At 38.0% G+C, this 16459-nt stretch overlaps 1 protein-coding gene across 9 annotated transcripts in view; it reads right to left on the bottom strand.

Moving 5' to 3' along the window:
* fryl (furry homolog, like) overlaps positions 1-16459 on the bottom strand; it is a 96315-nt gene that overhangs the window by 42563 nt on the left and 37293 nt on the right. For 7 of the 9 annotated variants that reach the window (XR_013794424.1, XM_079584367.1, XM_079584361.1 and 4 more), the window contains 7 exons: positions 9385-9599; positions 7134-7187; positions 4570-4709; positions 2548-2644; positions 2303-2382; positions 1491-1571; positions 480-648 (listed from right to left, as the gene is read on the bottom strand). Coding sequence is in view for 8 of the 9 variants with exons in the window: in XM_079584361.1 (XP_079440487.1) it covers positions 480-648; positions 1491-1571; positions 2303-2382; positions 2548-2644; positions 4570-4709; positions 7134-7187; positions 9385-9599 (836 nt within the window). In the remaining variant the exon portion in view is untranslated. Of the gene's footprint in view, positions 1-479; positions 649-1490; positions 1572-2302; positions 2383-2547; positions 2645-4569; positions 4710-7133; positions 7188-9384; positions 9600-16344; positions 16432-16459 lie in introns of those variants that run through there. The other 2 variants (XM_079584366.1, XM_079584368.1) reach the window with 1 other exon arrangement.

The raw sequence follows: 16459 nt of genomic DNA, 5'->3' as shown, positions 1-16459 counted from the left end.
CTGTAAATAGATTTTATGAGGCATGACTACAGAGAGCTCGCAAATAAAACAAAAGGACTATCTGACTGACAATAGAGGAGACGAGACTCAAAATGTATTGACACCTAAAACACAGTGATAATGTGGTACTTTTCACAAACCTGTAGCAAACTAGGGCCTGAAAGTGTATTTCGTATTTGTTTGGGTTTTTTTTGGTCAAAATTTGTTTAATATAATTTTTATATATATATATATATATATATATATATATATATATATATATATATATATATATATATATATATATATATAATATTCAAAACAAAAGTCTTATGGGTTTGTAATGACATGCAAGTGAGAAAAATGATTTTTTATTTTTGGGTGAACTAACACTTTAAAAGACCCTTTGAGTGGATAATTAATATAATAACAACCCTCAGCAGCTCATTAAAACACCACAAGAACGTACAGTACATGTCTGTGTTTGTATGTGTCTCGACCTGCATGTACTGGAATGAAGCCTCAAAGTCCTCAACGGGGTACATTTTGACTCTGAAGAACTTCATGCCCATGATGAGGCTGATGATGCTCTGCACCACATGAGGACTTTGCTCTTTCAGCCTCAGTTCCTTCAGCTCTGTGATGAACTTCTTACGCACTGCCTGGAACCTGCGCACACACACACACACACACACACACACACAAATATAATTAATCATTCTTATTTCACTAAGGGCTTTGACAAATTCCTCTACTCCATCTAGTCAATTCGCACAACCATTGATGAGAATTCAGTGTCAAGTTTCAATCAAGTGCTCAACAAATATGTGTAGCAGCCTTTACCCAAAACTAAACACTCCACATAACAGGTTGAATAATGTTTAGTCTTATTATTGTGTGTGAGTTTAAGATTTAAAGTTTCCCTTAAGAAAAAAAAAATCCCAGATGCAAAAGCTTGTTATAGCAATGCAAAATGCCTTGATCCAAACAAGCATGGACAACAGTCAGCGCATCATGCCTTTATCATATTATGTAAAACGGCCGCTTCAAACATTGTCCTCAGGGAAAAGCGGCTCCGCACAGGAAATCATGAACTGAAGGGGAGGTTGAGCACTATGGTAAATCAATTTCAGGCCCTGACTATTACAGCACATGGCTAAATTACATTACAGCTTAAACAGACAGTTTCATGTAGCGGTGAGGGAGTCTTAATGTGTGCCGTGGAGAGAATTACAGTAACAGTAAAACTGTCCAAAGACTGTACAAATCATTGATGGCTCTGTATTCAGCTCAAGGCGAGTTAGAATGAGAGCGCTTTGTTAACTGATGGGAGGTCTGAATGGATGTGCTAGCATCAACTTCATCCTTCTGCTTTACATGGCTTTAAACTTCACATCAATTAAAACAGCTTATAGGCCACAAATAAGACTATGAGATAGAGAATATTTGAAATGTGCAACAGACCACAGAAGGTATACTGTAAGCTAAATGTGGTTATGGGATGGACTCACTTGGATTGGGCGAGGACTCCGATGACCTCAGCGTACAGGTCAGCGATGATGTGCACATTACCAGTGTTGGGGCCTGAGTACCTGTTGAACAAGCCATCACAACCAACATCCGTAAGAAGAGAAAATCTTTAAGAAAAACTTCATTCATATTAGCATTTGTACATTAATACAGTAATATTTTCACTTTTTGAAAGAAATTAATACTTTAAGCACGGATGCATTAAATTGATCAAACATGACATTAGTTAGACAGAAGTTACAAAAGATTTCTATTTCAAATAAATTCTATTTTTTTAAATAGTTTTCAACACTGAAAATAATAAGAAATTATTTTTGAGCAGCAAATACGCATATTAAAACGATTACTGAAGGATCATGTGACACTGAAGACTAGATTATTGGCTGCTGAAGTTTCAGCTTTGCCATCACAGGAATACATTTTTATTTTAAAATACAGTAGTCAACATTTGAAGTGTCAAAGTTATACATGAATTTTAAACAAAACCAGTTCTTGTCTTGAACTTTTTTTGATCACTTCTAATGGTAACTACTGTATATTTATAAAAAATATATATACTATTTTACAATTATTGATCAAATGATTGCAGACTTCTTTCAAAAATATAAAAAAATCCTACCGACCTGAAACTTTTGAACGGTATCGTATATACATACAAAATGATTTGGTGCACATGATGCAATGTAACTATAGATGGTTTACTTGTCTGCATCTTGTCATCAATTTTGCATTTGTCCAGAGTACACCTGTAGAATTTGCATAGAAAATTGTGTGTTTGTGTATGTGCACTCACCCCTCTTTGTGTTTAAAGTGCTTGAATGCCAAGTTAAGGACTTCTTGTACTAAGGCGTCTGGCACAGGATGAAGGGGAATCTATAGAAAATATTTCATCAACATTAACTCTATGATGTAAGGGTCACTGTTTTACTTCAGGATCCCTGATATACTGTTAACAAGTCTACGCATGTTAATGCCACAACACACCTATCTCTGACTTCAGAGACACCACACCTAAGCAAGGAAACACACAAACCTCACCTGTTTCAAAACTTCCACTGAAACTAAACAAAACATGAAGTCTATGGCTAAGTCCCTTCGCTCCAGTAGGAAGTCTTTATCCCGATGTTGTTCATCTCTAAAGAGAAATTAAAAGAGCAGGATTCACAAGTTAGAATAACAACTAATTATTAACTCCAAATAAAAATGCACAAGAACAGCTGCAGGTCAAGTCAAGTCAAGAATATTTGTATAGCGCTTTTCACAATACAGATTGTATCAAAGCAGCTTCACAGTATTAAATTAAAATAATAATAAAACGTCCATGTTTGGTAATGCTAATCAATAGTAATATTGATTGATTCATTAAATTGAATATCCCCAACTGAGCAAGCCAAAGGCAACAGTGGCAAGGAAACGAAAAACTCCATCAGGTGACCTAATGGAGAAAAAAAAAACCTTGGGAGAACCCAGGCTCAGTCGGGGGCCAATTCTCCTCTGGCGGTTATGAACTAGAGGCCGGATTTAACTGTAAGATTAAAACATTTATATGAATGCCTGGTTAAAGAGATGCGTCTTTAATCTAGTTTTGAACTGGGAGAGCGACTCTGAGCAACGAACAGTATCAGGAAGGCTATTCCAGAGTTTTGGAGCTAAATGTGAGAATGCTCTCCCTCCTTTGGTGGACTTAGATATCCTAGGTATAACCAAAAGCCTCGAATTTAGCGATCTTAAAGAGCGCGATGGATTATAGGGCGATAGAAGATCCGTTAAATAAACTGGAGCTAAGCCGTTTAGGGCTTTATAAGTCAGTAACAATACCTTATAATTAATACGGAACTTTATAGGTAACCAGTGTAGAGATGATAAGATCGGTGTTATATGATCATATTTTCTTGATCTGGTAAGAACTCTAGCGGCTGCATTTTGGACTAACTGTAGCTTGTTTATTGAGGATGCAGGACAACCAGCTAATAGAGCATTACAGTAATCTAGTCTCGAGGTCATGAATGCATGAACTAACTTTTCTGCATCAGAAACTGATAGCATATTACGTAGCTTAGCAATGTTTCTAAGGTGGAAAAATGCCGTTTTTGTAACATATGAAATATGATTTTTAAAAGACAGGTCGCAGTCTAGTATGACACCCAGGTCTTTTACTGTAGAGGATAAAGTAGCAGGACATCCTACTATAGCCCCATTCACACAGCACTTTGTACCCCGGCAAATAGCCGGCAAATTGCCGGAACGCCTTCTGTGTGAACGCAAACACGACCCGGGTTTAATGCCGGGATCGATGCCGGGTTGGGGACCTAGTAACATTGCCGTGTTCAGACCCGGAACGCGCGCTGTGTGAACAAAAGCCAGGACAAATGCCGTAAGGGGTGTGTCGTAGTGATGATGCACGAGCCTTCGCAATGACGTAGTTATCGTGCGACTCTGTTAGAAGAAAGTTTGTGTTCGTCATCGATACAAGAAAGAACGAAAAGATGTCTGCAAACTGGACTGAAGCAGAGACCCGAGAACTCCTTGCAATCCGCGCCGAAGCTGAGATCGTTCGTTCGCCACCTTATACGTCACATCATACGTCACGCGTCTATCCGGGACATACCCGGGTTGTGTGTGAACGCGCTCTCTGATTCCGGCAAATCACTGGCAGTGTGAATGAACCATTTTCAAACGAACCCGGGTCAAATCCCGGGTCACTTTATCCATGTATTTTCCGGAATCTCTGTGTGAAAGGGGCTTATGTTAAAGTTGTATTGTGAGAGGTTTTGTGGGCGGTTTTTTGAACCGATGAGTAGTACCTCCATCTTGTCTGGATTTAATAGAAGAAAATTACGCGTCATCCAATCTTTTATATCTTTAACACACTCTGTCAATTTTGATAATTTAGCGTTTTCATCCGGCCGTGATGAAATATATAATTGAGTGTCATCAGCATAACAATGGAAACTAATTCCATGTTTCCTTATAATATTTCCAAGTATTGCTGAAGAGAAGATAAAAGCAGAGACAGCAGAGAAATTTGTATTTCAGATGTATAATTGCATGTCTCCCCACCCTTTGGACTTGGTGCTGGAGCGAGGTCTGTACTCGTAAGACTCGTCTTCTGTCCCGCTCTGTCTTCTGTACCAGTCAAACAACGTCCGCAACAGCGAAGGCAAACAGTGTTCTGCTATGGAGCTCATAGAGCTTATTAACTGTAACATACAAACACAATAATTAGCTTAATAACATATTCATGTGGATTAAAGATTGGCCACAAAATTGGCCTATTTACTAGATGTTAATGTATGTATTAAAGTCGTCATGAAATGGAAATTCGCAATATTTTTTAAAGGTATATTGATCTTGTTGTGAATGATTCATCCATGCACACATTTCTTTTTTTTTTTTACCTTGTAATATTTATTATATAAAAATATCATAATTAAATCTTCCAGTGAAACGACAGACTTCTCTCTGGTGATGTATACCGGACTTTTAGTCTGCTTAAACCCACCCTTTCTTACAATCGACTACAGGCTCAAATTCAGGTCTGAATCTGTTTTACTCTAATGCATGTCACAATAATAATAAATAATAAATACAACTAAAATAATAAAAAGGCTGTGTGGTTGTTGTGCATGATTCAGCCGTGCATGTTATTCTAAAGAAAATATTTTACAAACTTTCTCCACCTTCAAAATATGTTATTTGCACCACAAAGTTTGATTGTGAAAGCCATTTTATGTCTTTAAAATGTAAAATTACTGTATTTGTCTTTAAAAAACTAAAAGCAAAATACACTGTTAAGTTGATTTGAGAGGAAAATCTAAACTGAGAACAATATACCAATGGGTGAAAAGGAAAGAAAAGGGAAGAGACGGAAGAGAGATGGCAGCACTTTGGAGTGCAGTCTGGTATTGATCTGTCCTATTGTGAGGGCGGGATGGGTGTAGGATGATACGTCCAGTGGTTACTCAACCTTTCACTGCAGTAACCCAGCACCAAGCATCATGAGCGTGCACGCACGCGCACACGCACACACACACACACACACACACACGGTGTAGAGCAGATGTGTGTGTATGCTGATGAGTGTGTGAGGGATGGTATAGTTCACTGTGGTGTGATTCAGCAGAGCTGATCTCTCTGCAGTCACAACACGTCACTGCCTGAACACGCAGTTCCCGAGACTCGGCACAGCCAAATCCAATAGTCAAATCAGTGTGTGCGTGCTAGCGATGTGGGAAAAAAGTGCAGAGTGAGTGAAAAAGTATGCTTATTAATAAAGTGAGATGTTTGGAGGTACACTGGGATCTAAAAGTCTGAGACCACCAAATAAAATTTTACATTCTGCTGATTTACTAAAATTTTCATTGCATATTTTATCATAATAACAACAATCTGAAATGGTTGAATGAAAAACATCAACATGAATTTTAATAATGTAGTATTATGTTTGTCTCTCTTGCTGTAATGACAGCAGCACTCAAGCTGCATGAACTCCACACAATTGTTTAAAATAGCATTGTGTTAATTTAGAAGCAGTGTGGTTATTGTTAACTAAAACTATTAAAAACGGCTTTCATTAATTGAAATAAACCTAAAATCAAATAAAAAAATGTAAATGAAAATTTGAATACAACTCAAGTAAAATAAGTTGAAGTATTACAATTACAAAAACTAAAAATTAATAAATACTATAAAGGTATATAAATAGTACTAAAATAACAGTTTAGCAGACGTCTAGCAAATGACATATGAAGAACATCACAAGCAAATCATCAAACCTGGTGATCTTGTTCTCCAGCATGATCTGAGATGATCCAAAGCGCATCTTGGGTTTAAAATGGAAGAAAGAACATTTGACCCTCTATAAAGAGTCACATGCTCACAAATTCACTCATTTCATTAGTGACCTAAATTAGTGCAGAATCTCAAATACATCTTATTCAATTTACGTCATAATGTTTCTTTGTTTCAATTGCTTTAAAGTCCAAGAACTTTGTTTATTTCCAGGTTCAAATTTGATTTTGAATCCCAGACTTTTAGACCCCACTGTATATGCGGCCTGTATCAGGCGAGTGAGTGTGTGTGTGTGTGTGTGTGTGACAGGATGATGTATGTGGTTAAGGAGAGTTATGTAACTGCTCTCCTAGCCCTCATGGCACTTGGCAGACACACTCCAACACCCTGAACTGAAATATTCACACACACACGTACGCACACACTCCCAGCAGCCTGTGCTGATCTACTGCTGCGGATGACACAGCGATTCTGCTCCTGGCAACGTCCAGCGAGAACACACACACACACACACACACCAAAACTCTGTGCACTCTAAAGTATAGAGACACATATTGCTGTGGTTTTCTGCATACAGAGCACATTCTCACTGGCTCATTCTTTCTCACACACAGGCTAAATGGCACTGACTGGATCCGTTGCAGAATGATGTCTCATTTGCTTTGCGTTTTGCTAAACAAAGCACTTTGCTGCAGCTCTGCTGTTAAAAGTTCTGTGCTAATCAGAAATGAGTGATGGAGAGCGAGAGAAAGAGAGAGGACTGAAAAGCCAAGAGGATGAGAGAGATAGGCTACACTACAAAAACTTGAAATAGGACACACGCGGATACTAACCTGATCAAATTGTGCATCTTCTCCTCTTTGCAGCGAGCGGGAAAGGAGCTTCTCCTGAAAGAACAAAGATACATGCAGTGTAAATGGATGAATAAAAGATTAATCTTTAAACGGTTTAAAAGGAAAAAGTAGGGATGCACTGATTTCGAAATTGCAAAAAAGTAAAACACTAAAAACTAAAATCAACGAGTAAATTCATGTGACAACATTATATTGTACAGAAAGAATTGTTGGTTGGTTGGTTTTCACAAGCGACAACAGTGTAACCAGTTCTAATGCAATGGCAAAAGTTCGAGCAAAGCATGCAACTGTCTTATAAAAACCTCAGAGAACTGTCAACTTGTGTAAAAGTTAAACATGTCAATGAGAGGAATCAATGTAACTCCACAACAACTACATAAATGTATCCACTAATAGGGCTGTCATCACCGCAAAAAACAACAAAAAACATTGGCCTGCACATGTGTCTAATCATGACATGGATACATGGATTAATTGATTCTAATGACATGGATTATGTCTAATGACATTGTGTCTTACATGGATTCAATGTTTTCTAAACAAAACTGATCATCAAAAGATGGAGCAAATACGACCTTTTGCGGGGTTGGGGAGCGCAATGTTCCATGACACATAATACCATTCCATTCTAGAGATGCGCGGATGGGCTATTATTTCATCCGCAACCGCATCACAAAACTTATCATCCGTTCGCCATCCATCCGCACCAACATTTTTTTAGATTTAAAGCGGTTTAAAAGCGGAATTTCTTGCTTTTCAAACATGGTAAGAAAAAATCCATACCGCCCCAGCCCCACTAACCATTCAGAAACATACATGTGATGTGTGTGTCTAAAAGTTGCAACCTCTTCCACTCTGTAAGGCTGCAATTCACTACTGGTTATTTCTGAGATTTTGGCTGAGTGAAATTATTTGCGTTTTGTTATTGTATCCGAACGAAGCTCGTGTAAAGGATCAGCCCTCTTCTAAACGGGTCGGGCAACAGCAGCTCATTTGCATTTAAATGGACACGCACAAAAACGGCACGTTTTTGCCAACACCCAAAAAGGGTCAAATTTGACAAGCTATAACAAATTATATGGGGGGTATTTTGAGCTGAAATTTCACAGACACATTCTGGGGATTACATCTTGTGAAAGAGGGCATAGTACGTCACCTTTAAGACTTGAATTTTAACTCCTGAGAAAATTAATCTCTCCAGTTGTGTAAAAAGACAAAGACTGCTGGTTACTCACACGGAGACACTTTGAATGCTCTGTTATCTGGTTTACATTTGAACCAACACTTTATTTTGAAAGAAGTTCAAAGACAGAGAGCTGTTTTATAACGCAGCTCCTCTCTGCAGCTGCTAGATGCAGTCATTACCAGTTTAAACTCTTGCTGAGTAAACTGAGAGAGAGCTCAATCTACCACTGAGTAAACACACAATGAGAGAGAGGAGCGAACACAGAGAGGAAGCGTTTAAGGACAAGTCTGGAGAAACAGTGTGAGTGTGTGTGTGTGTGTGTGTGTGTGTGTGTGTGTGTTTCAGCACAGGGGGCCCTGAGAAGAATCCAACATAACAGCATTCCAAGAATTCAAACCTCTGCTTCTGTTTCTGGGAATATATGAAGACATGTGTGTGTGTTCTCTTGAGCCACAAGTTTGAAAATGCACACAACAACCTCTCTTTTTCCACTAAACCAACTGAATGTTCAAACAACTGAATTTTCACTCAATCCCGAGTAAAAAGTAACACAAAACTTGTCACACCACACAAAACACATCTTCATCAGAAGTCGGCTAACTTTTGGACATGAAGTGACTTATACTGAAGTGAGTTTTGGGGGTGCTAAGATTTTAAATTTCAAGAAGTTTATGCTCACCATGGCAGCATTTATTTAATAAAAAATACAGTAAAACAGTTATATTGTGAAATATTATTACAATTTAAAATAACAGTTTAAGATTTTTATTATATTTGAAAATGTAAGGCAAATGATGGCAAAGCAGATTTTCAGCAGCCATTAATCCAGTCTTCAGTTTATTTGACATAATAAATACATAAATATCTAAATATTTTACTTAGTAACATTATAAATGTCTATACTGTCACTTGATCAATTTACATCCTTGTTGAATAAAATAATACATTTCTTTAAAAAAAAAGTGCAATTCAATTCATTTATTGCCTAGAATATTTTTTATTAAGTGTTCAGTTTTCTGTTATAAATTTGTGGGCAGTACTGACCAGAGGTTCAGCCATGACCACCTCGATCTTCTTCTCGGCGAGCACAGCGAACTCTGCGAAAAGGCTCTTGATGACAAACTCCCCGGGCTTGAGCTCGGGGTCGATGGTGATGCTGGACATGGTGGCGAGGTGGATGCTACGCTTCTCCCAGCTGGGCGGGGCCGAGGGGGATGCTCCTCGCCTACTCACACTGCTGTTGCTTACAGGGACAGAGGCTGTCGGGAAAGAGAGACAGATAATGTAGCATTACCAATCATGTTGAATGCATAATTCAGTAGGTGTTCAAGCAGAAATTGGCATTGGGAAATATGAAGAGAAATTGTAATTAAAAGACAAAGCAGTCATGGTGCACCAAATTTGAGGCCAATACAGATATTTTGACAGCTTCCCCATACAAATTAATTGTTAACTAATGCAACCAGTACCCGAAGAAGACCTGTGGATTAATGTGCATCACACATTTTTTCAATCCAGCCATGAATGCAGAAAGACTGGAAAAAAACTATGTGTGTGTGTGTGTGTGTGTGTGTGTGTGTGTGTGTGTGTGTGTGTGTGTGTGTGTGTGTGTGTGCATGTCACATGTCAAGCCCGCTCAGGAAATCCCTACCCTCACTTCACACAGGTTGCTGGAGAAACCACGATGAAGTGAGAGAAGTCCAAACAATAAGAGGATGAAGAATAATAAAAAAAAAATCACAGTGAAACTTAATGAGTTTTTCAGAGGAGAACACAGGGTCACACCTAGCAACTCCCACATCTCAATAATAAAACACAAACATTCACACACTCAGGGGATGAAAGAGACACACACGCACATTCCCCAGAGCTGTTTGTGTGTTTGTTTGTCTATATACAAACACTCACTCTTTGTTTCCTCTTTAGCAACACCTCCCCATCCCTATGATGTCACACTGCCAGCTTTCATTGGCCGGTGGCATAACAGGGTCCACATCTGATTGGCCAATGGGCATCCTGGCAGGCACTCTAATATTGTTTGTACTTTTCCACTCAGTGATGCAGAAAGGATGAGCAAAAGAAGTGAGGAAGAAAAATGCACGTCTCTCTCAGTTCATCTTTCTCTTCATTCCTCTGGTAGATACGTCAGATAATTTGTGACACACTGGGCTGCATTGCTGACCCCATAGCACACATTTTGTACCTCAGAGTGAGGCAGAGAGTCACATGGAATAGTCTCTCACAGAGGGGCCATTAATGCGGAGTCTGTTTGTTGTTTGCAGGACATTCTGATACTCTGAGCTACACAAGACACGATTCCCTAACTGCATGTGAACTCAGACAGCTGGGCACTCAGTGCTTTAGCACTCACACTCGCTGCAAATACTGCCTGAACCACCATTCGGACGAGATTAGTTTCTAAATGACCTTTGAGTCACACTTTCTGAATGCAGCACAAGAGCTGCAGATGACAAGGTTTTTTTTAACAACAGTAGCAGAAACACAGTGAGAAGAAAAACAGAAACATATGCTAAAACACTGCAGAAAACGATAATGCAAAAACAATTATTTATACCTGTCATACAGATTTACAAAAAAATGTAAATAAAATACAATGTTATAGCCATATATGTTTATATTCATGTCCAGTTGGGAGAAATATTTACTTTTTTGGTACTTTATTTTACAAAGTACTATGGCTGCCCCCAATGGAAATGTATAACTGTTCCAAAAAAGTATTGTCCGGACCTCCGCTGGGAAGGAAATACAGAGACCGGACCTCTTGGAACTTTAATTGAATAGATTACCCCTGGTCTATTCAATAAATAAATTAATCATTATGATTGATTTTCGGCTCAACTGATTCTTTGAATAAGAAAAGACTATTAAGAAGTTTATTATTTTCAGATCATTGAATTTTAATTATATTGCCGGTACATTTGTGATTAGATCTTTTAAAAAAAGTATTGTATTATTTCAGACCAATTAATTGTATATATTTTTGTATTGTATTTAATAACAATACTAAATATTTAGTATAATTTAATAATAACGCGAATACATTTTGGAAAAAAAAAGTCATAAGAGCGCTTTGCTCACAAGATCAAAATCAAGTCGACTAAATACATTAGATTAAGCTAACTTGAAAAAGCACATTCACCTCAGTTAATATATTTTGTTGTATTTCGTTGTTTTCACAATTAAAATAATTTTCTTTTTAACACTTTTTTTAATCATTTTGGTTTCATTCAACGTTTTGGCAAGGTAACTTGCACCAAAAAAAAAAAAAAAGACAATTAAATGAGCACGTATCTGGGAGTTGTATGTCTGCAGAACACATTTACCTAAGCTCCACAGGGAAACTAGTCCCATGCAAATAAGGCTTTAACTCTTTCCCCACCAGTGTTTTTGAAAAACGTTGCCAGCCACTGCCAGAATTTTTTACCATTTTCACAAAAGTTTCATGGCCCCCAGAATATTTTGTTGTATGAATATCTGAATATGCGATATATCACAAGAAAGAACAGACCCTCTAGTTTTAAACAACAAAAATGTATTCAAGCTTCATGGATTCTTTTTTTTATCAACACTTCATATTGTGAGTAAGTTTCATAAAAAAGCAACATTTTGAGCAAAAAGCAGAGACAAACACATTTTTGTCAAAGACTATATTCAGATTGGATTCAGAACGCTGATTGAGTCCATCAACACCCCTAATGCTTGCAGTCATATAGCCAATCCTGGGTCAACATGTCATTCAGTAATGTTAGGCAGTTTTGATTTATATGCTTTTTAATGTTGATGATGATCACGTTATTTTACATATGCATCTGCTTACACATGCTATCGCTTGTTTCTGGAGGGGGTTCCATGGTGGGCAAGTGATGTAACCGGTGTTGCACCGACAATCACAGCAAGCCTAATGGCGGGGAAAGAGTTAATTGTGTAAGTGAGATACAAACAGTCACACACACACACAGGGATGAATATGATTTCCAGGAGAGTCATGTGGATGCGGTCTGTCTAAGAGAGAATACGCCGATCACACATGGAGATCAAATAACCTGAATGACATCATCATCTGCATTATACTCAGCTAGTTAAAGCCCAGCACAGACAGAAGCTATCACTGGTTTCATTCACTCACTGCAGTGTGTGACGACGGTGAGCTTGATGCAGTTTAGGTATCAAAGACGGGGCTCAGAATGAAAAGTTGAATGAAGTAACTGCATTGAAGTAACTGCACGCCACATACACAAGTCGAGTCACCTTCATTTATATAGCGCTTTTTACAATACAGATTGTTTCAAAGCAGCTTTACAGTGATAATAGGAAATTAATGCAGCAAAGACTGTTTTGCCTGTACATCAGCTCTAGAAGAAAGTCATTGTCCATGTTTGATTGATTTCTTTCCGTTGTAAAAATCATGAGTTATTTTCTTAGGGGTCACTTACACACAACCGTTTACACACAGAAAGACTGTTGTACAATTTGTTTGGTTCCAAATTGTGAAGGTAAAGTTCTCAGTATGTATACAGTATTCTGCACTCCACACTAGCGATGTGCACGAATATTCAAATTTTCGAATATTCAATCTGTTATTATTATTCGAAAAACAAAATACTATTTGAATTTTACATTTTTCCCTTTACATTTGGGTGGCGCTATGTAGCGTGTTTAACAAGTGGATTGTATTTAATCACATTATGTCGTTCTCTGCCTCGCAAAGTTTGGAATTACTTTGATGAAAATTATATTACAAAATGGTATTACTTTTAATCAAATTAATGAAACTGAGTAATCATCATATCACCACCACAATGAGAAATCACATGAAATCCAAACACCAGTCGACTGAGGAAGCAGCTGTCCATCACTGCATTAACGGTTGCAGGTAAGCGCATCTGTACCCCGAGGGAATCGTGATCCGAGATGATATCTTCTGGTAGCAAAATGATTTTGAGACATATGCTTCCTTTAAGTTTCGTTGAGGGAGACAAAGTGCTGTTAGTAACTTCACTAGCACACTGTGTCTCTGAAACGTCTGTCAGCGCAGCGCGTTCTCACTCGAGCATGTGGATATTATTGTTTTTCTCAACGTGAAACAATATAAACACTTTAATGCTGACTCGAGTGCATATGTAGGCTGTGTTACGTTTTGTACGATAACTGCGCAGTCTGCTTTATTAGCATTTTTTTTCCGTTCGTGCTGATTGAGCTTAAATGCTTTTGTTCTTTATATTTTTTGTTTACACACACATTGTTTAATGTTTTCATCTAAAAGAAAACCTTAAGATATATGGTAAGCTTGTTGTGTATATTGCCTAACGTAGGCTTGTTCAGAAATGGTGACAAAAACTTAAAATCAACTTAAACTTAAAAAAGAACGTCTTTCTCACTTAACGACATTTAAATAAATATTAGAATATTCGATTTTTATGAGCCCAAATATTCGCTGTACATATTTAACCTGCATCCTTGCGCTTGTGTGGTCATTAACAAACTTCAACACTCAACAGGGAGAAAGAGTAGCTTTCAAATGTCTGCCGTCATATCTTATTAAACCAGAAGCGTTGTGATTCAGGTAGTTAGCTATAAACATATAAATTAACTTGACTCAACATGCTTTGCAGTCAGCAAAACTCTCCCGACATTTTAATATAATTGTAGCTTTTCATCTGTTTTTAAACCAGATGTGTTAGGTTAGATATAAACATGTAAATCTGATTGAACACTAAGAATCCAACACATAAGTATGGGTTTTTCTGACACATTTCATAAGCAAAAATGCATCGTTTTTATAAATAAAACTTTCTCCTATTTTTCTCCATGGTGGGCTTCCACCTGCTTCATGCATGGTGGAGTGTAAAGGAGCTGTATTTGTGTATTTGAAAGCGGGAGAGATTAATCTGCTATGGCTCTAATAGTGTCAACATTATTTCTATAGTGTCTCAACATGCCCAGATTCCACCAATCGAGTCTATCTGCACTGCAGACCTACATACATCACACATTTCACCTGCAGTTTACTCCGTTCAGTAACTCTTATTTGGAGACATAAAGTTATGTCTTTGACCTGACTTCTAACCAGAGATGGGCAGTGGGAAGATTCTACAGTTGCCAGCTCTTGAAACTAGGTCTCGCTCCTCATTGTTTGAGCAGAGAGGCCCAACGCACAGGAATTGGCACCAACACACAAGACTGGAGAGAGGAGGGCGCGAAAGCGAGAGAGACTTACTGCATGCCAATCCAAGTGACATTTCTCCAACAGTGCTAGACGTCACTAGCTGTTGATCTACTTAACCCTAGTCAACAGTGACCAACAGAATTATATCTACATCCTATAATGAAGCAGCTGCATTTAAAAAAAACCACAAGCTCACAAAAAGGCCTTAAGGATTGCTTGGGCATCTGTGTGAAATGCAAAGTGGAAAACTGCATGTTCATAGCAGATGCAAAATACTGGTAACAATAAAATAAAAATCCTAAAATAAATCATACTACGTTGATAACTGCATGTTCATAATGCAAAGTGGAAAAACACAAGCCTAACTTCATGAATAAAATAAAAAAAAATATTTTTGAATATTTAGAATAGCCTATAACTAATGTGAAGGTGCAAATCATTACATTTAATTCCAAAAACTCACAATAATCTGATTTCACAATAATCAAATCTTATGACTTTGCGGATATGTACTAAACATACAGTTCAGCAGACCTACTTAAAGTCCTAATAAACAGGTACAAAAACAAAGTATATTCCTAAGAAATACATTAGGTCCCTACGTATGCATGTGCGTGTGGTGTGTGTGTGTCTATATCAGTATGAGTGTATGATTACGATAGTATTGCTCTTTTTCTCCACTGGGATTGCTAATGTTTCCTTTTATTGATCGGACTCTTCACTGGCTCTTCCATCATTATCCTACACAACACTTCCTACACTATCAGGCCATCATCATGTGAAACCCAAGACCTTCAAAGAGGACATCAGACGAGGGGAAGACAGAGAACAATGTGAAGAACCTAGCGAGGAGCAAGAGACAATGACAGGGCCACATTACTTAACTCAAGAGTCAGCAGTCGCACACGCACACACAAATTTTATACTTTATTTGATTCCACATTACAAGTCAAATTTCATTAGGAATCAATTGTTTTTAATAATCCAACAGATTAAAACAAATCTATACATTGTTATGGATTAGCCTATACAGTTCTAAGGGTACAGGAAACATCACTTTTCCAAATAAACATGCTTCCTATGGTTGCTGAGATTGAACAGTACTGTGCCAACTGTTTGGCCCGTTTTAGAAATCCCCCCAATGCAAAGTCCATGGATCGCCAGCCTGTGTACATGACCTAGACTACCAAACACCAGAACAATAAGCTGCCATTTGTACCGAAGGTTCTTAATGGTCGATATTAATGACTGATATTTTGGAATCTTAGAGCAGTAAGAGTCCTCCATAAACAAGTCAAATGCACATGACACCTCAGATAGTGTAAGTGATTTGCAATTCTGAGAGATGTTAACAATTTCAGGTGTATTAGCAATTCCTAAAAAAAAGTGTTTGCAGGCGAGTTAAACCATTCAGACTGTACAGTAGTGCGTTTAAAGATCACACACACACACGCACCATTGGACCAAAGAGAGAATGTGAATGATGTTTGAACAAATCAAGTGGTAAGCTACGGGTTGAAAAAGGTCAAAACATATAATTGACCCTGTAAAACGTTTGTTGAACTATCCTTTAAGTCAATGATGTGCTCTGCTTCAATCATGCAACTCATAGGCGAACCTAATTTCAGGTACTAGCAACATTCACCAACATCGATCCACATTAATCTGCATCTATGCAGAGAGGAGGGTGTGTATGCGGGCCTGTCGCAGCCAGCACTTTTTAGAAACATCATGCACTATCCTGGACTATACACGCAAAAGCTGGACATTTTATCATCATAAAGCACACAGTGGATTCATTAGTGTGTCTTACTCACAGTTCCCACTCCAGGACTTGAGCAGAGATTTGATGCTGATCTCAAAGAACACAGAATCCTGCAGACTCAGCATGACGCCACCAGAGGACTGTGGGTAAAAAGAAGGCACTGGTTT

The sequence above is a fragment of the Phoxinus phoxinus genome, assembly GCF_949152265.1.
Source record: "Phoxinus phoxinus genome assembly, chromosome: 16".
NCBI lineage: Eukaryota > Metazoa > Chordata > Actinopteri > Cypriniformes > Leuciscidae > Phoxinus > Phoxinus phoxinus.
The sequence above is the reverse complement of the archived record's forward strand: the minus strand, read 5'-3'. Positions and strand labels throughout refer to the sequence as shown.